Here is a 24837-nt window from a genome sequence, read left to right as displayed (position 1 = left end):
TGTCATCTGCAGACATTGAGCCGTGGCAAGGGTGCCTTGTTCCTTCAGATAACAACACCTGACCTTAAACCGTTTACTGAGAAAATACTTGCTTAATGGCAGCCCTCCTGAAGCTTCTTTTGCTTGTGTAAAACGGAGGGGAAACTAAGAGGCAGTGGGATAAATCTGTGGCAGACTCACTAGACACTTCATTAAATTGCAGTGGCTTCATCTTGTAGGGCACTAATAGAAACAGAGCCCTCGTTAGCTGGTTTGCAAAAGATCAATCATGTACTAAGAGACGGGCTTCGGTTTCCCAGCTTCTAGAAGACACAGGTTATGGGAAAAAAAAAACATATTTAAGTCCCGTCAGGAAGGCTCTGAATGGCCTCTCAGCAAGTTACTTAAATTACCTTGCCAGCAACTGACTCAAGTGCCAATGCTCAGAGGAACTTGTTAAAGTCTCTCTTTTCAAGAAACTGCCTGCTAATATACGACTATCGAGCCTTGGTCAAAAGTTCATAATGTGCATATGTAAAAAGGTAGCCGACTGCCTGAGGGTTGAAACCGGAGGAAAATAATTGAGGCAAAATGCTGAAAATGCTATACCGAGGCCCTTCACTAGAAGCCCTCCAGGACCTGGCTGATTGGAGCTGCGGGGCCCCAGAAGGCCTTTAACAGACTCTTATTTATTTATTTTCTCTTCCTCGTACACCGGTATAAGGCAAGGCCTTCTCAGAGGAGTCACCAAATGTCAAATCAAAACTGTTTATCTATCTAAATGTTTGTCAAAAAGCTCACAATACTGTCAAAAGTCTACATTTTAGAGCCTCACTTAAAGGATTTCATAATATTTATTTATTTAAAATGTTTATATAGCAAGAGATAATACAGTACTACAAAAACTCATAAACAGATAATCAAATATGCTTCAAATTTACAAACTGTCCTCTTCATCTCTTTTTCTAAAGCCAGAAAGTGGCCAAATCACACTTCCTTGAGTATAAGAGAAATATCCAGGAGATAAACATTTCAATACCTGAAAAAGACACTTTGCTGAAACAAAACCTATGTCTGCTTGACTAATACCTATGGTATGCTTTTTATGTACTGCACTATATAAATTGATACATCAGCATTTGACATTGAAGCATGACAATGCTAGGGTTAATAAATACCAATTACTAGCCTAATAACAACATATAAAACAATAATATTAAAACCAGCATAATTGGTCATCAGGATAATTTTAAAAATTAAACACATGGCAGCCAGATGAACTACCATTTGTTTAAACCGAATGCCAACTATATTTTTTATTATAATCTACTAGTTTATTTATTTGACATGCTGAGAATGAGTATAAAGGAATAACTATAAATCATTTCCAATATTTAAAGTGAAAATAAAATAATGTACTCCATACAGCAGACCTTAATACCCAGGCTTAATATTTTTGTGGTCTTCTCCTGTCTACAATATGCTTATGCTTGCAGCCTAATGTAATCTCCAAGGATCCGACTAGCCGTGTACAAGCAATTAAAATGATACCATCTTCACACCACTGTAACCAAGAAATGAAATAATATCACTGTTTTATTAAGCGCCTTAATGTCAGGAGCTGCGGCAGGACAGGAATTTATAAAGGAGGTGCACTTATTGGGTTTTATCACCATCCAGCTTTAAACAAGAGCTTCAGTTGAGCTTTAGGGACTCTGTGTGGACCCTTGACTAATATCTACAGCAATGTAATTGGCAAACAGCAGAGTCAACACTTTAAAACTACTCTTTATAATTAATTAAGAACATCTACTTTTTTAAATTGAGTATCTCTTTTTTTTCATTAAGATGACGGAACTATATGTTTTAAATGCAATGCTCCCCTTTTGTAATGCTGTAGCCAGGAACCATCGCTCAGAGGATAAGCTATTTATGTTCCATCTCATAACAATGCACATGCAAGTGCTGGTAGAAAGAGCAGTATCACACAGACAGGCACACGCGTTTATATAAGATCATTGTTCACTACGGTAGGTTCAATTTCACTATCACAACTTACTATGCTGTTGTCTCGTAATGCATATTTATGAACATCTTCGCCCCCACATCTTGCATTTGCACTCATCTTCAGCTGCTTATACTACATAAGTGCATGTGCTATTAAAAAAAAACCAAAGAAGTAACTGTGCAGTTTCACAGAAAACAGCATATACTGTACCCATGTATGAGCCATTGTGCCTATCTGGTACTATGTAGCATGTATCAGTGCAAGTATACGTTAACATGAGTTACAGTGCCTTGCGAAAGTATTCGGCCCCCTTGAACTTTGCGACCTTTTGCCACATTTCAGGCTTCAAACATAAAGATATGAAACTGTAATTTTTTGTGAAGAATCAACAACAAGTGGGACACAATCATGAAGTGGAACGAAATTTATTGGATATTTCAAACTTTTTTAACAAATAAAAAACTGAAAAATTGGGCGTGCAAAATTATTCAGCCCCTTTACTTTCAGTGCAGCAAACTCTCTCCAGAAGTTCAGTGAGGATCTCTGAATGATCCAATGTTGACCTAAATGACTAATGATGATAAATAGAATCCACCTGTGTGTAATCAAGTCTCCGTATAAATGCACCTGCACTGTGATAGTCTCAGAGGTCCGTTTAAAGCGCAGAGAGCATCAAGAAGAACAAGGAACACACCAGGCAGGTCCGAGATACTGTTGTGGAGAAGTTTAAAGCCGGATTTGGATACAAAAAGATTTCCCAAGCTTTAAACATCCCAAGGAGCACTGTGCAAGCGATAATATTGAAATGGAAGGAGTATCAGACCACTGCAAATCTACCAAGACCTGGCCGTCCCTCTAAACTTTCAGCTCATACAAGGAGAAGACTGATCAGAGATGCAGCCAAGAGGCCCATGATCACTCTGGATGAACTGCAGAGATCTACAGCTGAGGTGGGAGACTCTGTCCATAGGACAACAATCAGTCGTATACTGCACAAATCTGGCCTTTATGGAAGAGTGGCAAGAAGAAAGCCATTTCTTAAAGATATCCATAAAAAGTGTCGTTTACAGTTTGCCACAAGCCACCTGGGAGACACACCAAACATGTGGAAGAAGGTGCTCTGGTCAGATGAAACCAAAATCGAACTTTTTGGCAACAATGCAAAACGTTATGTTTGGCGTAAAAGCAACACAGCTCATCACCCTGAACACACCATCCCCACTGTCAAACATGGTGGTGGCAGCATCATGGTTTGGGCCTGCTTTTCTTCAGCAGGGACAGGGAAGATGGTTAAAATTGATGGGAAGATGGATGGAGCCAAATACAGGACCATTCTGGAAGAAAACCTGATGGAGTCTGCAAAAGACCTGAGACTGGGACGGAGATTTGTCTTCCAACAAGACAATGATCCAAAACATAAAGCAAAATCTACAATGGAATGGTTCACAAATAAACATATCCAGGTGTTAGAATGGCCAAGTCAAAGTCCAGACCTGAATCCAATCGAGAATCTGTGGAAAGTACTGAAAACTGCTGTTCACAAATGCTCTCCATCCAACCTCACTGAGCTCGAGCTGTTTTGCAAGGAGGAATGGGCAAAAATTTCAGTCTCTCGATGTGCAAAACTGATAGAGACATACCCCAAGCGACTTACAGCTGTAATCGCAGCAAAAGGTGGCGCTACAAAGTATTAACTTAAGGGGGCTGAATAATTTTGCACGCCCAATTTTTCAGTTTTTATTTGTTAAAAAAGTTTGAAATATCCAATAAATTTCGTTCCACTTCATGATTGTGCCCCACTTGTTGTTGATTCTTCACAAAAAATTAGTTTCATATCTTTATGTTTGAAGCCTGAAATGTGGCAAAAGGTCGCAAAGTTCAAGGGGGCCGAATACTTTCGCAAGGCACTGTATCTACTGTAAACCTTTTAGCAAGTAAGAAGCACAGCAGTGAAGCATTAACAAAATATTTGACAATAGGGTGCACTGGCACAATCATATAAGATATTGTTTTTAAAAATATTATTATTATTATTATATCATCATCATTTTAAGGTTTTGTTTTCATACTGCATGACTTAAATGTGACTGTAGTTAATAAGATTCAGTTCTCTGACTCCAAAAACAAGAAACAACTTAACTTTGTGGTTGCTTATTCAAGGTACATTTGTCATTGGTAAATTAATGTATCTGTACCTTTCTATGTTTCATTGACTGGTAAGAGCAAAGGACTGATGACCTAAAATACACATTTGCTGTATGTTATTGCATGTTAAATGATTAGGACACCAAGTCACATGAGATAGAAATGCTTTCAGGTCCACACACAGGATTCCTTACTGGAAAAAGGTTTCATGCTACCCATGTATCTTGTCAAATTTGTACCAAGGTGCTCTACAAACAGTTTTTCACTAAATGTCAAGACAATGACTTTTGGAAACCAACAGCAAAAAAACTAATGTAGTTATAAAATGATTTATTAATGTTACTTTAGATGATCTCTTTGAACACATAGAACACTGTATAAACCCTTATTTAAAGCTTCAAGCCGCAATATATGGTAATTATTTTACTGTACATTTGATGGTTTTGTATTTTACGATTCTTTTTTGATGTTTGTCATGCGAAGGCTTCAAAGGGTCTGGTTTCCTCCCACAATAAGGCCATTCTGAAATGGAGGGAAGAATTCACACAATTAGCTAAGAAAGCTGTGACCTAATACTTTCTTTTGATGTTTTTTTTTTTTTTCCAGGAAATGTTTAACCTGTGGTTTTGGTGAGAATGGTTGTATAACATGAAAATGTTCCTCTACTTTTTGACCAACTTATGAAATACAGATGAGAAAACACCGTAAACGAGATGAAAGAGCGATTGAGGCTTTCGTTACAACTGATCTAATTGTGTCACCTCATACTTTCATCCTTTACTCTTTCTCTCAAAGACCTCACTGTCCTTCTGTGAAAATTATTTTTACCCTTATAAGTCAGCACAATGAAGGACTTTGACAACCTAACAATCTGCATGCAATAAAAAAAAATGTGGCAAACAGACTGTTCATCTTTTAATGGTTGATCAGAACAAAAATGCCCAAATTCCCCTTGATTACATGTGGACTGTTTGATCAAAAATAGACCAGAAATAATACAACTGGACAATTTATTGGACACTGCAAAACAGTCCAGGAATACTTTACATTGTCAAGCTGAATACTGCAAAACATGTGTTGTTCATCTAAATTACAAAAGGGACATGGTAACGTTGACGGTGACGGATTTAAAAACAGGACATAGATACACATATTAATCTACTGGTCTGCTGTTCTGAGTGGGGTTATCTTTCCAATACTACTTGATTAGTCTGCCATTTTGAGCGGAGTTACCTTGCATAGACCTGTATATAGGGCTGCAGTGCTGAAAGTGTTAAAGGGGCTTTAGAACATAAAGCCTTTAAATCAGCCATTTGGCTTCCAAACCATTACGGCAATGTTTGGCACAAAAAAAAAATAAAGAAATTAAAACAGCAAGAAATAAAAACATTAAAAAAGAAAGAAAGATGTGTAAATTGAGGTGCAGCAGCCACTGAAAATGACCTGGGTTGAAGGTAAACAGTGGAAATAGCGGGCAGAGTCCTTGAGCAAGGTTTAGCTTTGATATACTGTATTTTCCTTGGAGGCTCCCTGCCCATTTATGGCTGAGCACTTAAAAAGGCAGAACCCTTTATTACTTGGACGTTACTCCAAGTTTACACTCTCCCTTTTTTTGTTAAGTCTCAAGAGATTTTCTTTCTTGATACCTCAAATAAATAAGATCTCCAGCTGAATAAACACCATACATTCTGGTGAGATTAATCTGGCCTCCTTAAGAAAGCGGTACGTTCTGTCAATGGTGATGATTAAAGCAGGGCAGACATGGGAAGCCGACTGGCCGTACTGTTTTATGTGGTATGGCATTTATAAAGAAAGAAAAGGGTGATTATGGTCGAGGGAGGAGGCTTAACATTAAAACCAGTCACCAACACATGGTAAATGCAAAGAAAAGAGAAAAGAGGGGGCTGATAAAGACTTTGTGAATCAAAAGTGGACATGCAGCACTTTAAAAATAATCAGATGCCCAACAGAGTCAGAACTCGGCCAAGAAAAGCAAAAAGGTTTCCTGCTCGTAACTGACATCTTGAGGAAAAGCAATAAAAGCGAGAAAGCCAAGTTATCCAATCGTAAATTTCTATTATACTTCAGACATAACAAATATACCTGACCTTAAAAAAAAAGTCTCTACCGCTTTCATTAATACAAGCAATCCAACTGCAGGCACCTGTGTGTTTCATACTACCTGATCAAACCTCCACCTAAAATTCCATGAATCTCTGTTATGAAGCCCAGAGCCTGGGGTTAGCTAAAGCTATGTATTAAAAGCAATGCCAATTCATTTTTATTATTTTAAAATGAAAAGCAATTCTACCTATTTATGATGATGCTCATACTGATGATGATACTACCAAGACGACTACTACTACTACTACTACTACTACTAATAATAATAATAATAATAATAATAATAATAATAATAATAATAATAGTAATAATAACCTATTGAGTATATTGTTTGTAAAGAAGCCACCATGTAATTATGTTGAAAAAGCAACTTTCAGATTTTTTCAAATTTCTCTATCAAGAGATACTAAGAAATAATTGATACTATAAGTCACAATGCAGTACCTAGACGTAAATACCCGACCAGACAACCTGCCAACTAATTTTACCCTTATGCCCAGTTAATTTGTCATATATGGTGTGAATTGTGTACAATTAAGCATTGAAGGTGGTTTTATTAGCCTGTCATGACAAAAAGAGAATTTTGTACAAGGAAAGATTTGGCATTCATAGATACGGCTTCATATACTGTACAGAGGAGGACAATTTTATAACCTAATTTCACTATTACTTACTCCTACCTGGAAAAAAAAGAAAAGGTCTTGACATACAGTATTACTCAAGCAAATATAAGCTTGGTGATTTTTCCATGCCTCAGTGACCATCAGTCATGAAATATATGCCAATTATTTGTTTACTTATCTTCCATCATTGTTAACTTCACAGTGTTGCATTTAGTAAGCATAGTAGTTTGCATAATGTTTATTTATTTATTTTTTTGTAGAAGGCACATAAAATACGATAATGGTAACTGCCACTGAGATTTCTGGGTTCTATCTAGATTTCAATCCTAATTACAATAACCTGAATTGGAAACTACAAAGGACTTGAAAGAATATTGTGACGAACAAAGCAATTTTTAAATTGTATGTCAAACCAGTGAAGATAAGATGGCATGCTAAGTGTACTTGTTCTGGCCATGAAGAAGAACATATTTCAAATACGAATATGCAGATTTTATAAACAATGTACTTCTACTTTTAACCATTTAGAATCCCATCCCCAACTGCCTGCTTTTTTTGCCATAATCCTCCAGAAATACAGATGATGCTTGTAAGATATGGGGAATCTAGAAAAGTACAGATATAAAATGTTCCTTACTGGCTGAACCAGTAATGGTGTGTGGGGAGAGTCATGCAATCAGGAGTTTGCTGGTTTAAATCACGGACACAGCAAGTTGCCTATTTTGGCTGGGGACCCATAGGGATCACTGCTTTGGCCTTTGCCCTCACATGAGCTGAGGAGGAAAATCTGTGCCCCAACATGTCAGGCACCAGACAAGGTCAGATAGGGAGCAGCCAGGCCGGGCCTCACCTCTAGGGTTCAGTAATTCAGAATATCTGCTGCTCAGGTTTGTCATGTGAAACAGGTAAACAGTCGATACACAGGTTTTAGCAAATCGTGGAGTAAACAAGAGTAAAATGATTGGACACACAAATTATTAAAAAAAAATATATATATATATATAAATTAATGACTTTCATACAGCGATGATATATGAGGCTTAAGACACAAGCTATAAAGGAATTTCCAGCTAAAATCTGTTTGAGGGCTTCTGTCATGGAAGGTTAACCAGTTCCCTTTCAAGTCGAAGACGACCACCAACATTAAGTATGGGATATTCCCTGCCCTAGAGGTAGGTAATACTGAGCTCTCTATATCAGAGCTGCCGAAGGCCCCTTCCTGTGATGACGCACTCGGTCCCGCCTACCAAGGGATACAAAACCGTGACTCACCGGAAGATCTCCCTCTTTTTCCTTCTCAAGATGGTAAGGTAGGACCTCTGTGTCTAGAACTGAGCGTGTTGATAGGAAGAGCCCTCGAGTCGATTCGGGTCGGTTGTAGTTCCTAGCATTCGTGCTGAAAGCTGGCTTGCCGCGTTTCTGGAATCAACGACTCTTGAAAAAGACCGAGTTTTTTGTCTTTCTGTCTTTCAGCGGCCCCCCTTGTGGGCCGCTCTCTCTTTGCTGTCTGCTGTATGTGAGCGGCTGTCTGTGCAGCCACCCGCAAGTGAGTTGTCTTTTCCTATAGAGAGCTACACAAGTATCCTCCTCGGGGCTTGGCCTGCCGTATCCCCGCTGTCGAATGACCCAGCCGCGCTCCCTTCCTCGGGGCTAGGTACTACCGTATCCCCGTCCGAGCAGAGTCGCCGGCCGAACCTGACCGCTATGGTGTGTCGGTTCATGTGCGTTCGGTGTGCTCTCACTCCTTTTCTTCCTTCTTATAAACTGTAATTTTTGCTTGACACAAACTTCACCCACTGCGGCTTCGGCCTCTGTCCCCCCCGGTACACGTTTTGCGCTGACCAGGTGTGAGTATTGACCACCTGGTCTGGGTACGCACTTTGCGTAACGTCCTCTCCGGTGCTGCGGTACCGGGGCACACGCATAGCCTGATTCTCTTGGCATAGGCTGCGTATTATCCAACGCCAGTGTAGGAGCTTAACGCACACGGTACTTGGTTCCCAGTACGCAGTGTACGCAGAACGATATTCACAGCGCATACAACGCGCAGGTGTTCGTTGCTCCTTCCCAAAAGTTACGCACAGAGCGCAGAGTACGCAGTTTACGCTACCGCTGCGCAAGGTGTCTGGAACATTCGAGGCGAGCAGTGCTGTGCACGTTGCTCTCATTGCGTAGGCACTGCACTGCTAGCGCATACCTCGTGGTGCCGCACGGTACAGTGCAGGCCTAGTCTGTTGCACATTAGTTCCTAAAAAAAAAAAGTGGAACTATGTTAAACAAGAACAGACCCATGCCGGGGTTCCATGCCTGTACGGCTTGTAACGCCAGTATCCCACAAGAGGATAACACAACAGCGCTTGTGCGTCCCTCATATGCTGCCGTTCCTTCTCCCTCGCGACGGCTCTGGTATACATTCTCCCATACTTAATGTTGGTGGTCGTCTTCGACTACAAAGGGAACGTTAGGTTACTTACCATAACCCTGGTTCCGTGAAAGAGAAGACAACCACCAACCATGAGGTCGCTCCGGTCGCCCTCACGGGTTCGGCGGAAAAAGAGGGAGATCTTCCAGTGAGTGACGGTTTTGTACCCTCGGTAGGCGGGACCGAGTGCGTCATCACAAGAAGGGGCCTTCGGCAGCTCTGATATAGAGAGCTCAGTATTAACCTACCTCTAGGGCAGAGAATATCCCATACTTAATATTGGTGGTCGTCTTCTCTTTCAGGGAACCAGGGTTACGGTAAGTAACCTAACGTTTGTATTACACAGTTGTGGTCCACGTCACAACACTACCAATTATCCCTACTGGTTCCCTCCCTCTAAGATACCAAAAAGATTGGATGGATATAGAGGTAGCATAAGAATCAACCCTTTTAGTGTGGCCCAATACATAGAGTTCGGCCTTCATTCTCCATAGATGTCAATACAATTGTTTGAGCAGTACATTCGTCAAAGAACTTGTATAAATAAGAATGCTCAAATAAAGCCCACTCTTCCACAGGGGTTATGTGTTCCTGGCCCTGAGGGGGCCTTTAAAACAGATCTCTGCTGTCCCCTTCAAGATACACTGTTGGACAGCGTCGTGCTTGTCTTCAGATTATTTATGCCTTTGAAACTGGAGTAGTATTTTATTCCCATCCATGGAAAAATTGCAGAGGAGAAACGCATCTGTGAAAGCTGCAGCACAATGGTTGGCACTGACAAGCAGCCGGAAAGCGTAACTGAATAGTCTCAACGCTTCTATGAAACCTGGCCCTTTCTGAAGTGCAAAGATTTTCTAAAAAGAAAAACAAAATCTTGGTTCCCTGCAACATCTGCTAAGTTCTCGCTGCTCTAACACATGATATTCCTTTCATGCTCCATGACCTGCCAAGAAAAATATTTGTCTGAATGAAGTATTGGAACATAGCCGCGTGATAACACTACATGGCCTAATAACACCATTATATATACAGTAGATGCCACTTATTAATAATCTCTCGATCTCCAGCAAAAAGTTGTCATTAACCGAAAGTTGCCAATAAGTGAAAAGCCCGTTTTCAAGTGTATTTATATAGAACAACGATATACACTGTAGTTGTACAAATATGGCACTGAAATACATATGTTTTAAATGTTAGTGTTAAAAAATTAACATGAGAAACACAAAATACCCAAACATAGAACTGTTTACTTCACACTTATGTAAAACAAACAAAAAGGAGTAGGCTTAAATAGCACTACACAACGATGTACTACAATTGTCCTTACAATGAGTAAAGCAAACACAAAAAATATGTGTTGTACTTGCAATCAATTCTAAAGAACACACTTTTAATGTGCATAAATCATGCAAGTGCACTCTGTAGCACTGGCAACTAGTAATAAAGTTGTCAATAAGTGGCGTGCAGTTGCTAATATGAGAATTCCATTAACATTAAAGTCTATGGGACGGGATTGGTTCCTGAGAAAATGTTGTTAATAACTGAAAGTTGTCTTTATCAGGGTTGCTAATAACCGGCATCTACTGTGTGTATATCTATCTATATATATTAGGGATGGGCACCAATATCGATATTTTGATATAATATCAAATAATTTCCATATTGCGATATAGTAGGATTAAAAAAATAATAATAATCACAATACGCTCGCAGAGATATACTTTTTATTGCTAATACTGCTAAAAATACAAACACAGTATAATCAAGTTTATTTTTGATTAATATACAAAAAATCCTATACATACCAAAACTGGAACTCTGAACTTTACACCCTACTCTTAAACTATGCAGCTTCTCATTCTTCTTCAAGATCTAAAACAATGGGCCCTTATGCTGGTTTCTGCGGTCACCTTATCTTTATTTGGCACTACAAACACGTAGCAGAAAAAAAATCATTGGATCAGTTTAGAGAGTACATTTATAAACTGACTATGCGCTAATGTAATTATAATGACACGCAAACAGTATACGCTAACTGAAACAGTTTAATAGCACAATGCTGAAACTAATTACACGTTTTTAAAAAGATAGGTACAATTGAAAGAAATACATCGATTTAAACACAATAACTCCCCTTTGTAGTCACAGCGGTAGCTATGTTATTTGCATGCTGCAGAAGCACCATTGGCCATCCTTTTTGCACTTTTAAAACATCAAAACATATCTCAAGATAATGCAAAATGTGTCATTACACCATACTTGAGTCTGCATATACAGCAGAGCAGCTGATGATTCAATTAAAGTCTGCGCGCAGTGAAGTATAGAAATATTTCGGTTTTGAGGTGGCTAATGATGGAATAGTTAAACAATATAACAAGACCTTGTTTTTCTCCATGGATACTGTGAAGCAAAGCACCACTAAGTTAAAGTAAGTTATTGCTTTTCATATGTAAATATCAGTCTATAAATCATTGATATTGCAATTGTGTTATTATATTTTTGTGTTTTGGAAGACTTCGATATTATCGATATCGAAATAAGTGCACAATTTTCAATATACAATTTTCATACTGTTGCCCACCCGAGACAGAGAGAGAGAGAGAGAGAGAGAGAGAGAGAGAACATGTAGACCAATCCTTGCAGCTCATTACACCTCTATGTAAAACATGACAAGGGGGCATTATATTCTGAAAACCAGTTGTTGGTTTACATCTACTTTAATACTTGGGGGTTTACGGTCAACCTACAGCACATATCTTCCACCCAAAAATATTTCAATCGTTAACAGCAAGACAGTAGCAGATCCATGAAAAACAACCAATATAATAAATTCTCACTTTTGTGCACTCACATTTGAGAAGTAGGAGAGGAGATTTAGGTTCACGCCAAGATCAATGTACACAATACAGTACAGTACATAACATTTGGAAAGATGCGGACAGGGATTATGGATAAAAAAATAAAACAATTGTCACTCCTTGTAAGACACACCAATCAGTCCCGTCCATTGGTCAAACAGAGGCGATAGATGATGGGTAAAATTGATGACTTATTTCTACAGCTCTGTGTGTCATTATAACCTTTCACACCAAGTTAAAAGACCACAAAAACATCAATGTTTTATGTCAAATAATACCATAGAGGACATCACAGAGATTCGTTACAGTACTAAAAACCCTTGCTGTTCTTGCTCTAACGTTGGCATACAGGTAGTGGACAAAAAAATGGAAACACCTGGGTAAATGAGGGACACCAAGTATATTGAAAGCAAGGGCTTCCACACAGGTGTGACTCATGCGTTATTTAAGCAAATAATATCCCAGCATGCTTAGGGTCATCTATAAAAATGTTGGACAGGTCTGGTTGCCTATAATTATGGCGAGCATGGCTGCAAGAGGAGACCAGGGGTGATTTTTGGGGCGCGTTTGGCAGGAGCTTCGTTTGACAGGAGCTTCAGTGACCAAGACAGCTCAACTTGCTGATGTTTCATGAGCAACGGTGTCCAAGGTGATGTCGGCATGGAACTCCGAGGGAAAGACATCATCAGCAAAGGGCAACAGTGGGACGAAGCGCATACTCCAGGATCGTGATATCCGTGCATTAATTCAAAGTGCAAGGCAAAACAGGCGAGCAACTGCAGATCAATTGACTGCAAATTTCAACCTGGGGCGCGAGCAGCCAGTTTCATCAAAAACGGTCTGCCGAGAACTCCACAGAGTGGGATACCATAGTGGCCCAACGCCCTATTAAGTGACTTTACATTGGTGTTTCCATTTTTTTGTCTACTACTTACTAAATGAGGTGTATTTTTTTCTACACGTGGTAAAAAAAATTATTGAGTTTCTTCCAAACTATTGCTTTGTTACCTGAGCAGCCAACACCGGACAATTTCATTTGAAATTACCCCAATATGAAGCACAAAAATCCAACAAATACTAGGAACCACAGTCTAAACTGAAAGAATTAACCAATTCTAATATAAATAGCTATTAACCAATTAAATCTAAAAGTGGACTCCAATGCTGCAGATAACCAAGCAGGAAATAATGAATTTTTGCTCACTTACCATGGACTTGGTGAATGGCCGGGACAAGTAGAAGATGATGCTCAGGAGCCACCAGCTGCGATGAATGGAGGTGTACATGACATTCCCAGGGTGCAGTGCATTGGAGGTGACGCCATGAGGGGACAGACGACGGTTCAGCTCATTAGAGAACAGGATGTTGCACAATTTGGCGCGATTGTAAGCCAGCATGGACCAGTACTCCTCCTTTGGAGGAGAGAGAAGTTTGAGGGCCACTTTATCACTGGGATCCACAATATTGGTAAACCTGAAACACAATAATGATATCTTATGTTTAATCTTAAAACTATTTCCTGAAGCATCTTGACTAAAAAACACCATATATATGTCACAATTGGACTGTAATTATCATGGACTACCCAGGCAATCATTAAGATCTTTTCAGTGTTATGTTTATGTTAGTGAAAAAAAAAATCATCAAATGGTAAATGCAATAATCAAAACAATGAGGTTATAATGGCATGAACTACTGCACACAGTTTTAAAGTATCATATCTGTACCTGCGTGTTACGTGATAAAGACCACACCACTGTGTTCCAAAACTAAAATTGTGTTGCCATTGCTGGTTGTGGTCATCTAATTGTTCAGCTAGGGATTCTTCATTGTAATGCATTAGTATGTTAATGATATTTATATATGTATATTTACATTTCTATAGAAAGACTGATAAACAAGACAAGTATTTCGGGGACCAGCAGAGGCCTGTGTGTTGACAGATGAATTTGAAACTGACTTGACTGGTACCAATCCAAGATAGTACTTCAGGGACACAGCTTAACAATCAGGCTGAACATCCAAAAGAAGCAGGAACTCTGAACTTGAAACACATGACTGTAAACAGAGATGGAATGAGCTTTGGCAGAAGGCAATGTTTTCAGAGTATACTAATGAAACGGCTGAATACAAATCAAAGAACCTACGTGATGTTCTTTAATTGTCTCTGACGGAGCTGTTAAATGCCAGATGTTTGACATGTTGCCAGAACAACAAGCTGTTGCATTACCAGTCTTAATATAACAAAGTCACATTATCACCCATCTCAATCTACATGACTATAATTCTACAGACCTCCCACTAAGCATTTTGTAAGACCTCTGTGCTAAGATACAGTGGCTTCCTTGCAAATACTGTTTGTGACAGAAGCAACCGCAAGCTAACACTTCACCTAATTTCAAAATTATGCGCCAATGCTTATCTGGATCAAATCTCATTATAATTAATGGTTTAAAAATATACAGTATATTTCTGCAAAAATATTTATTTGTCAAACTAATAGGCAGTTATTTGCTTGACAGCTGTATGTACAGTATGGCATTTATATGTACTGTTTGCATGCGTGTACTGCATTGTACTGGACAAGATATTGAAGACACCCGCCACAACACTCTCAATAGTGTGTAGGGGAACAATTCATTTGACTTGACAAGTTTGCAAAACATATGAATCAATTACCTGAGGGGGCATATCCATATATTTTCATATTTCTTGTCCAGCCCCTAAATGCATGTACTGTATATGCAGTACTGTATGTTGGTATACTCTATAAAACATTATTTACAACAATCACATGAAAAAATGAAAAAAAGCCGTGTAATTTGGTTAAATAGTAAAAGAAAAGAAACACCCTTATACACTGCACATGAAATATTATATTAGTTATTTTCCCTTTTTGGGACCAGAAAAAAACAGAGAAAGTGGTGTCCTGAAATGTTGTACTGTTATTATTAATTCTAACTGGTCTCCCCAGGTGTTAGTTTGCTGGGACCAAAGAGAAACTGGTGCTCCTACTGTTGCTATCTTACCCAAACAGTGAACCAATCTCGCTCCAATATTTCCTTTCACAAAAACTGGCTTGATCTCAAAAGACTGTATAGATTTGAGTTACCATCTAATTACTAGATAATGTTTCATGCCTTTTAACACTAGGGAGGAGGGAAGAGGATTTTTTTTAACTGATAGTTTATGTGGCTTTCCCCTTTCATTTCATTTGCAACTAATGTAAGAAGGAGAATAAATCTATCTGCATTGTGTCAGTTACACTGTAAGCCCTGGTGTTTGGAAGTGATAAAGTTTTCATTCTAAAACCTTGGCTGGTCTTTCGCTTATACTCTCTCAGCCCCTCTCTCTCTCCTGTCCCCCTGGGAAAGGGTTTTTATGGCAGCAGGCTTAGAAAAATAATCTATACTTTGGGTCAAATGTCAACATCTTAACTTACAAAAATAAAATAAAAACCCAGAAGACTTCAATCAGTGCAATTTAGAGATTATCAGTTTGAAATATAGTAGCAGCAGTGGAAGTCATTTTATTATATATTAATAGCTTATTTTTTTGTTAGTAATTTTAATCTACGTTGCTTTTTCATGTCTCCCCTTCCTAATCTTTAATCCACTCTGAGTTTTTCTGGCCCCGCAGCAGCTCCTATTGGAGGACAAAGACTAAAGCAGCCACAGGGTTCCCAGGCACACTGGCTTCAGCCAAGACTGTCATCAACCCAATACTGAGCACACAGCTCAGTAAGGACTCATTACACATTCCAATCTCTTCCTTGTTTCCAAAAACATCTCTCTTATGAATTTGAAAACTGGCAGTAAAAGACAGCAAGGCAGCACTTTAAAATAATTGCTGCAAATCTACATTTGTAACTAACGGAATATCTGCTTTTCCTCTGATATTCTATTAGAATTCAGATATTAAGTTGTCTGTATAATTATTTAATTGGAAAAAAAAAACTATTTAGATGTTACTCCTATGAATTACTACAATAGAAGTCATTACGGTAAAAAAAAAAAAAAAATGTAAATAAGAAATACTGCACTGTGTTACATACAGTACATGGGTGATTACATTTAGTTCTGGCTGGACCTGAAAAGGGTCTGTCACTGCTTCAGTAAAACCAGGACCAGTAGGACTATGTTTGACTTAAATCACTAACCCTCAAGGGATGGAATCTATAAACTTTATAACAGCACTGGCTAGTCCCTACTCAATGAGGTAGCCATACCCTTGTTGTGATTATATGTCTAATAACTGCACTACACGCCCAGTAAAGCAGTTGGAACTCATTGAACAAGACTTTAATTGCATTGTTTCTTCTGCTAGAATAACTCCAAGTATGTTCTTGGCAAGGCATTTGGGGTTACTGAACGGCAAATCTATTGAGGCTGTGCCATTCTGATTTAATCAATCTTTATTCCATCTCCAGCCAAAATCAATTCCTCATCTCCAAAAGTGACCAGCCAGGGATGTTGGGAACAACAAGACTGTAGTCCTGCTCTTGAATGATCAGTACAGCGAGTAATTAATACAAATTTTCTTTTAAAAAAAGCTTGTGAGGGGGTGCCCCTGCTCTTTTTCCTCATACAAACCCCCCTAACCACAAAACGTTTTGAACAATACCAAAAATGAAAGGTGTATCAAATTTGAAGACAATGGAGTCTATTCAATGTATCCAAACCCCACCTGGTGGGTCTAAATACTGCCACTTATTAAAGTTCCCAAATCAAACAACCAACAATTCATAGTACTGTCTCTTTAGTTCATGTCTGCCTGTGAACAATGGGGGGAAAAAAACCTCAAGGTTCATCAAGCAACATGCTGCAGCTTAAATAAACTGAATAGACCCCAGTATCTCAAAGTCGGTAGTCTCTATCATCGCTGTGATAAAGATCTAAATAAATCCACTCTGAAGGAAATCTATAAATGTGACAGAAAAGTAACCTACCTGTGTGATTCCGAGGACACGACAATAACCCTGGCAGGAGCAGAGCGGCGCAGCACTTCCTGTAGCAGCTGGACCAGGTAGAAATGGCCCAGGTGGCAAACCTGGAAGGTGGACTCCAGGCCGTCTTCTGTCAGGTGCCATGGCTGAGCCAGCAGAGCCGCATTACAGATGAGCATGTGCAGAGGCCTGTGGAGATCACAAGAATCAAATCACTCCACAGCAGTAGCAGAAAGGAAGTCAGTGAAGGAAGCTGGTTTCAGTATGGGCTAACACACTGAACAGGATTGCTGCTGTGGAGTTGGGATGATTGTGCAGGAGTTTCCGTTTTTGTGTTTATTTTGTGTTTCCCAACTGTCTTGATGTGCTGAGATACTTGACCAACTTGGAATGTTCATTTACCTGACCAGAGTCAGAACGCTGGATTTTTACATTAGTCTGCAACAAAATGGGTAATTAAAACTTACTCACAGAAAAAAATAAGTTCATTAATCATTAATCATTAATAATACCAGTGTAACTAAATGAAAGCAACACTGATCTAATGGAATCACAGATCAGATAATGATGATTTGCATCTGTAATGATCTTATAATCAAAATACCCTTCAATATTTTTCAATACAATTTGCCAGAAACAGGTCTGTCTTACAGGGAGGTTAGTAGTTTTGTAACACCAGTACATCCAATGCAAATGTCATCCCTTACAGATGGTTCTTGTCTTGGTTTTAACACAGAGTTCCGTTGTTTCTTGTATTCGTACACACTATTAACCTACGATAGCAATTAAAAAAAACCAAAACACCATGTGATCATTTTTGTAATAAAAAGTATGAAAACATGTTAATATTCTGAATAATTCCTTAACATTTTGGTTACATCATTTTGTAGAACCAAATTTTTGACACAGCAGTTACAGTATCATAATTATGTATTAGCTGTGTTGATATGATAGGAGATAATGCAGATTGTATATATACACATATGCAATTCATCAAGCTTGAAATATATTTACCTATTGACAAAACCAGTGTTTGACTAGCCGTTATTGTACCCCCCCCCCCCCTCCCCCTCCCCCTTTAGCAATACTGTACAACAGTTAATGTAGGAAGTAAGCTTTTAAATCTAAAAACATATTTTTGACTGTTTTGGATTAAAAAATCCTTGCATGGCAATAGAAAAGAAAGCTTCCACTCCCTAAACGGTCACAAATTTAAAATAGATCATTACAAATTTTAAGAAGAATATACACGCCGTTGGAAGTTCAAGCATGATTTTTTAACTTTTCATCTCAAGATACATTTCATTATTACTGCTGTTGTGTTGGTCATCACTTTCAAGCAGATCCTACCTAGTGATAGCAGCACTCCAGTGGGCTAGAAACTACACTAGTGACGCAGAACAATCTAAATACACCCCACCAATTTTTTTTTATTTCTTTCATTAAAATTAATTATGAGGACGACAGGCCATTTGTGTACCCTGTGTTTAAGACTGCCTATACAACTCATTAAACACTGGATGCCGGAAAATGAATCTATAAATTGTTATGCCTAACTATAACGAGCCTTCTTGCACTATTAAAGGGAATTGTAGGTTCACCTTTAGGTTGCACTGGAACTGAACAGCATTAAAAATTCTCTCTGTATGAACACTGCCTCTGATATAAGGCTACTATTACTCGGTTCTCCAACTACTTTCCACGGCTTAGAAAGGATTCATGCCAAAAACAGCCACACATAAGAAAACTTTGAGAAAATGACAAAAACAGTACAACACTTGAACTGCAATTCGTAACTCAAAACTCTTTTCAGAATGCAGTATTTACGGAGGCAATATGTCTCTTTGGTTATAGACATGAACCAGGTGCCAGAAAACCCTGGGTTGAAGTCCAAGCTCAGTCACTGATTTATTGTGTGATCTTACCCTCAGCAAGGGACTGGACATTGAAATAGGTTACAGTATGGCGGTTACAGTATTAGTCATGTGTAAAACATAGCTACCACCATAACAAGAAGCAATGGGAATTGTCTATTCTTATATATCTGAAGTGGTAATACTTGCAATTTAAACATTATTTGTATGTGAAGTTGTTAGCCTTAATATTTACAAAGCATTATGTGTCCTTACCCTGGAGTGAAAAAAAAATATGCTATAATAATAATAGAAGACTCCTTTGGGGTTCCCCTAGTAAAAGCACTGCCACTAGGAGTGCATGGTGAGTCATAAAGCATCGTTTGAATCCCGCTGACGCCAAGCTTATGATCTTGTTTGGGGTTCTACAGAGAACCCTGCTGGGTTAGGGATAAAAAATGGCAACAACTAGCTTCTCTGAGGCCTAGGGTCAGGGCCCCACAAATCCAAGCCAGGCTTCACAGAGCCCCTGCCTTTAGTATTCACAAGCTTTGTGGCATCCATTGCTTAGGTTTAGTGGGTGAAAAGAGGCCATTGGTTTGACAGAGTGAACAATGGTAGCCTGTTGATTTTCAGTCCTCCTGATCAGTAAAAGGTTTGCAGCATTTTAGAGCACAAATGTATCCAAAAAATGTAGGTAAAATACAAGATAAAACAAAAGTAAACTACATATCAGTACAATGTTAAGACTAAGTGAGTCAGACTCACTGTGTGCTCAATATCAACTGGCTGTATTATGTTTCTTACACAGCGTAAGAAAAGATGGAAACAATTCTACACTTTGGTTTTCAGTTACCTTGACCCCATTTAAAACATCTATGTTTCAATAGCATTTCCTTTGGCCATTGTTCTTGGTTTCTAAGATTTTGCACTGTCTTTAGAATAACACTGCATGCCAAAGTCACCCTCAAAGATAAATTCAGAATGTGTGAAGGTACATTTGCCACACCCTCGTGGGGTGGTCTGGGATAATGCAGAGAGGAAAGGAACATACTGTATGGCATGCTGTTCAGAGCACTAAAGCTGCCATCAGGTTTTTCTGTCATCACGCTCTAGATTAAAAAATAAACACGAACAAAACCAAAAATAAATCTCTGCTCTGCGGGATTGGATTTCATTTGCAGTGAACTCCAGAATCCCAGTGTGCCATTAGGGTAAACACTTTATATGTAGTGGTGGGATTGGACATACAAATTAGAAACACCTGCCATAACACTGTCAAACTGGTTTAGAAACACCATGAGCAGCCTGGTTCAATTTAAAGAGTCTGTAAGGGGTGTAAATTGGTCTGGAGGAATATGTGATAATTACTTAATGATTATCACCACTAATTCCTTCAGGAAAGTTGAGGTTCATACAGAAACACCAGTCAAACATATATACTGAGCATCAAAGGAAACGTATCACTTATATTTGAGCATCAAAAGAAAGTTATCACTTATATTTGGATAAAATTCACTAGATGTGATCAAAAAATGACAAACTGTTTAAAAAGAAACCAAGAACATTTTGTCAATGTCCACCATTTATATACCTTATTTTTTTTCAAAAATATATATATATTGTGACAGGAAGTCCGTTGAGGCTCTGCTCACTTAGTAATTATTTAGAGAAGTATAGAAAGGTATGTGGGAGAACTGACTGATGAGTAGACTCCAGATGAATGACAGGCTGGACAACAGGAATACAAACGGTCGGTTTTATTTTAATTTCTTTCCTGTGGGGAAAAAGAAATCAGGGACAAACAAAAACCTGCACTGGAGTTTATGGGTTAAACCCAACTTAAAGTTCATCAAATAATAATGGACAAAAGGATAACACACAAAAGTTTCTTGTTTTTATAAAGTCCTGAACGGTTGCAGAGGTCCACCCACTGTCCACTTAAACCTCCTGGCGTGGAACGGTAAGGTGAGTATTTAAAACACTGTCCCGGAATTTTAATGAGCTCTGTGGTTGGCTGTTCTACTGATTTTCTTCTTTCTTTTCCAGGTTTCCAATGATGACCAGCAGAGGGCGCTGCTGAGCCGACACTCCCAGGTAAGTATTTGTAACTCCCAGGTTTGAAACAAGCAGCACAGCTCCAGTGCTGCCACTACTGGATGTCAGGGGTAGTACAAGATTACTGGCTCCCTACTGCCCCTCCTGGAACTCCGTGGAACCAGCGCCAACTTTGTACTTGCAGCAATTAAAACATTGAACAGTCCCCAAACCTTTTACTAATTACTGGTTTTAGTGTAGTGTCTTTCTTTCTCCACTAAAACCAGAGTGTTGGCTCTCTCAGCTTGTACCACGTTGCTGGAGAGTTGCTGCTGTAATCCAGCTCTGGGTATTCAGCTTTGTGCCCCAAAAGCCGTTTGTTCCAAAGTGTAATTCTTCAGTATCGCTTGTACACAGTAAAACCAACTTGCTGCTGAAACAGGTCTGCAGCCTGTTACTTTCATTTACAGTCCCATATCTCTCAACAGTTCTGAGAATATTCATCGAGGTGATTTAAAAGGCACGACACAAACACAGTCCCGCACACAATTGTAGTTCTTTTCTAATAATATCACCTACGGCGATTTCACTTCCGCCCCCTTGTGGCGTTTCTAGTGTACACAATACTCTTGGAAACTGTGCATAAACAAATCCACTTGCTGGTATTTTCTTACATATGCCTCAATATACAATTTCGCCTTATGACTTTCCACACAACAGGTGTGGATCATGCGTTAATTAAGCAAATAACATCCCAGCATGCTTAGGGTCATGCAAGAGGAGACCTCAATGGCTTTGAAAGAGGGGTGATTGTTGGGGGGCGTTTGGCAGGAGCTTCAGTGACAAAGACAGCTCAAATTGCTGATGTTTCATGAGCTACGGTGTCTAAGGTGATGTAGGCATGGAATTCCGAGGGAAAGACATCATCAGTAAAGAGCAACAGTGGGCGGAAGCGCATACTCCAGGATCGTGATATCCGTGCATTAATTTGAAGTGCGAGGCAAAACAGGCGAGCAACTGCAGATCAATTGACTGCAAATTTCAACCTGGGGCATGAGCAGCCAGTTTCATCAAAAACGGTCCGCCGAGAACTCCATAGAGCGGGATACTATAGTGGCCCAATGCCCTATTAAGTGACTTTACATTGGTGTTTCCATTTTTTTGTCCACTACCTATATATATATATATATATATATATATATATATGTGTCTACTTTAAATTCCTTTAGTATGTTTAAAGATTGTACGATTCATTGTTTAAAGTTATAAAGTTCACATAGTGTTAGGGATGGAATATTCCACCATCTCCTGGAAACTGAACTCTTAATAAAAACATTGTATAGAAAGGCAAATTTGTGTTTTTTCAATTGACCACCTTAAAAACCCATCCATCCATAATCAAATCCAACATAAGAGACTCCGGTTTATCCCAGTGCCCCTTGGCGCCAACCTACCCCCCTTCCCAGTCTGACCTTTTCTTTCTGTCCCTCGGTTCAGAAATGTTAAGTTCAATACCCAAAGCAGCTCTGGCAGATCCTCTGCTTAAATAAACATATCAGATCATAATTCTTCTAAGTACAGTAATTTTATACAGCAGTGGTCTCCATGCAGGACATATATTTTAGAAAGAACACACACACAAAAAAAGTTGCACCAAACTGGGCCTACTCACTAGACTGCCAGATGCAATCCCTAAAGAAAAACACTTAAAATTAAAGAACAATAACAGATCCTGAACTTGTTGTTGACATGTTCTCTCTTGTACATTTCTATTCCGCTGGGCTCCCTGGGTTTTAACTAAATAAATCATTACTCTGGCCTTGCCTAAGTTGAAGAGAAAACTTTGGCTTGTGGGGATGTGGTTTCCTGCTCCCTTGAGATACTCTTTCTGCCGACAACCATGGACCAGGCAAATGGATTATAATGTCCATGCATCCAAGACAGGCAGTTATGAGTGAAGATACCATACAGGTATTATCCTGGTTTATTTTAACATGTCAGATTAGTTTAGTAGTTTCTTATAAACCGCTTATATTTTACAAACCATTCCTATATTTTTTTATTTTTATGTGTTTAACAAAATAGTAAATTAAGACTAATGTTAAATACCTACAAGTTTAAAAATAGTTTATACACAAGGTGCAACTAGTAATTTATGTTATATTTAGCTTTAGTTTATGGTGTACTTAATGTAATTTATCAGAGTTTATACAGTACTTTTTTATAGTCAGTAATTAATATTATTGTTAATGCTTAAAAGTTTACACATGCTTCTTCTTAAAGGTGTAAACGTTTAGGAAATTAAACAGAACATAACATAAATTGGCACCAATACCTATGATGTTGGCTTTGAAATGTGGAAACTCATCAGGATGTGGGCTATATTTCAATTGGTGGCCTGATGGTGAAAAAACACACACTATCTCTTAGTCCAAGTATTGAGCCATCAAGCCCTGTGTAAAACAGCCCTGTATATTATGGAATGCTGTAATAAAGACAGGAAAAGGAAGGCCATAAATTACCCCTCCTGTTTTAGTGCTGTGTACTTCACCACTACATCACAAAAAAGTTTATAAAACATTGACATATTGTGGATTCTGACTAGGTTATCACCCTATAACCTAAAGCAAATTCCCTATCATCTTGAGAGAAACCAACATGTAATTAAGCAAAGTGTTTTTATTCAGCTTTTAAGCACCATTATTGCTTGTCCCATAATGTGCTTTTCTCATAAGCAAAACATAACAAATGTGTTTAATAGTGTGGACCATATTATTTTAAAATCCCCTCTACCACATTAACATTGTGTCTTCTCTGGAGTGGGAAATATCATCGGATGATGTCTAATTTATACTAATGTCAGCAGGGACTGGTAATACCAGGGGTTGAAGGAATTGCACATTATTATTTACTTTAAAATCCCCAGAGGGGCACCTCTGACCCAACAATAATCTTTCCAGGAAGAAAACTATTGCTTTATATCCACCTATCTATCTATGGCTTCAGCCATTAAGATTGGCTGCAAATTGTCAACGGGGCTATTACCTGGTTTGAATCCCAGTACCAAGACAAAATGACTGCCAATTTTTTTTTTTTTTTTTTTTTTTAAAGACAGTAGGGGTTTGTTTTATAACTCTTGGAGCAGTTCTATGAGAAAATAACAGGCAAAACAGGGAATTCCTACTCTACCGAACTTTAATTGTTTAAAAAATGTACAGCACCTTTCAAGACAAACATTCAAAAACAATCAGCATGCTTTAAAGAATCAAACACCATCTATATCATTCGGAGAAATATAAGGCTATGACCTAAATTAATAGCTGTTTCAACTTCTACGTTCAGTATGGGTAAGGTCAAAAACATAAATGCCTTAGAACAAGTATTCCATTAAAGTTCTAATTCCAAGTAAATGCAATTAAGAAATGAATACCTGAAAATTTAAAATAGTCAAAAATATGAATGTATGCTTGTGGCAAAGTGGTTTGCAGTGCACAGGTGCAGTGGTGATGCGCTGCTCAGGATAAACAGACACAAGACAGTTCACAATAAAACAGCTCTATTTGGCTCGGTTGCGTGCTGGCAACACTTAAATAATAAGCACGGGCTCTACACAGCAATGTGTATCGCTCCGTGCAAAACAATGGGTTCAGTCCCAAAATAATACGACACAGTACATAACACACACACAAACACAACACGGCCACCAGTGAGTGCTCTTAGTGTAAGTGGTAAAATACAAGTAATATGCACAGTAGTGATGTGAAGTCTGGGTTTGGAAACTGGCCCCTTAGCAACAGCTCCAGGATAGTTTAGCCGTCTAACAATGACAAATACAACAGTTAC

At 38.7% G+C, this 24837-nt stretch overlaps 1 protein-coding gene across 3 annotated transcripts in view; it reads right to left on the bottom strand.

Annotated features, from left to right (window-relative positions):
• LOC117424094 (WW domain-containing oxidoreductase-like) overlaps positions 1 to 24837 on the bottom strand; it is a 375339-nt gene that overhangs the window by 249763 nt on the left and 100739 nt on the right. For 2 of the 3 annotated variants that reach the window (XM_034040177.3, XM_058992655.1), the window contains exons 7-8: positions 17108 to 17293; positions 13368 to 13632 (exon numbers count right to left, since the gene is read on the bottom strand). In XM_034040177.3, coding sequence (XP_033896068.2) covers positions 13368 to 13632; positions 17108 to 17293 — 451 coding nt within the window. Of the gene's footprint in view, positions 1 to 4541; positions 4655 to 13367; positions 13633 to 17107; positions 17294 to 24837 lie in introns of those variants that run through there. The other variant, XM_058992656.1, reaches the window with a different exon arrangement.

Source organism: Acipenser ruthenus, chromosome 19 (genome assembly GCF_902713425.1).
Source record: "Acipenser ruthenus chromosome 19, fAciRut3.2 maternal haplotype, whole genome shotgun sequence".
In the NCBI taxonomy this organism is placed as follows: Eukaryota; Metazoa; Chordata; class Actinopteri; order Acipenseriformes; family Acipenseridae; genus Acipenser; species Acipenser ruthenus.
The sequence above is the reverse complement of the archived record's forward strand: the minus strand, read 5'-3'. Positions and strand labels throughout refer to the sequence as shown.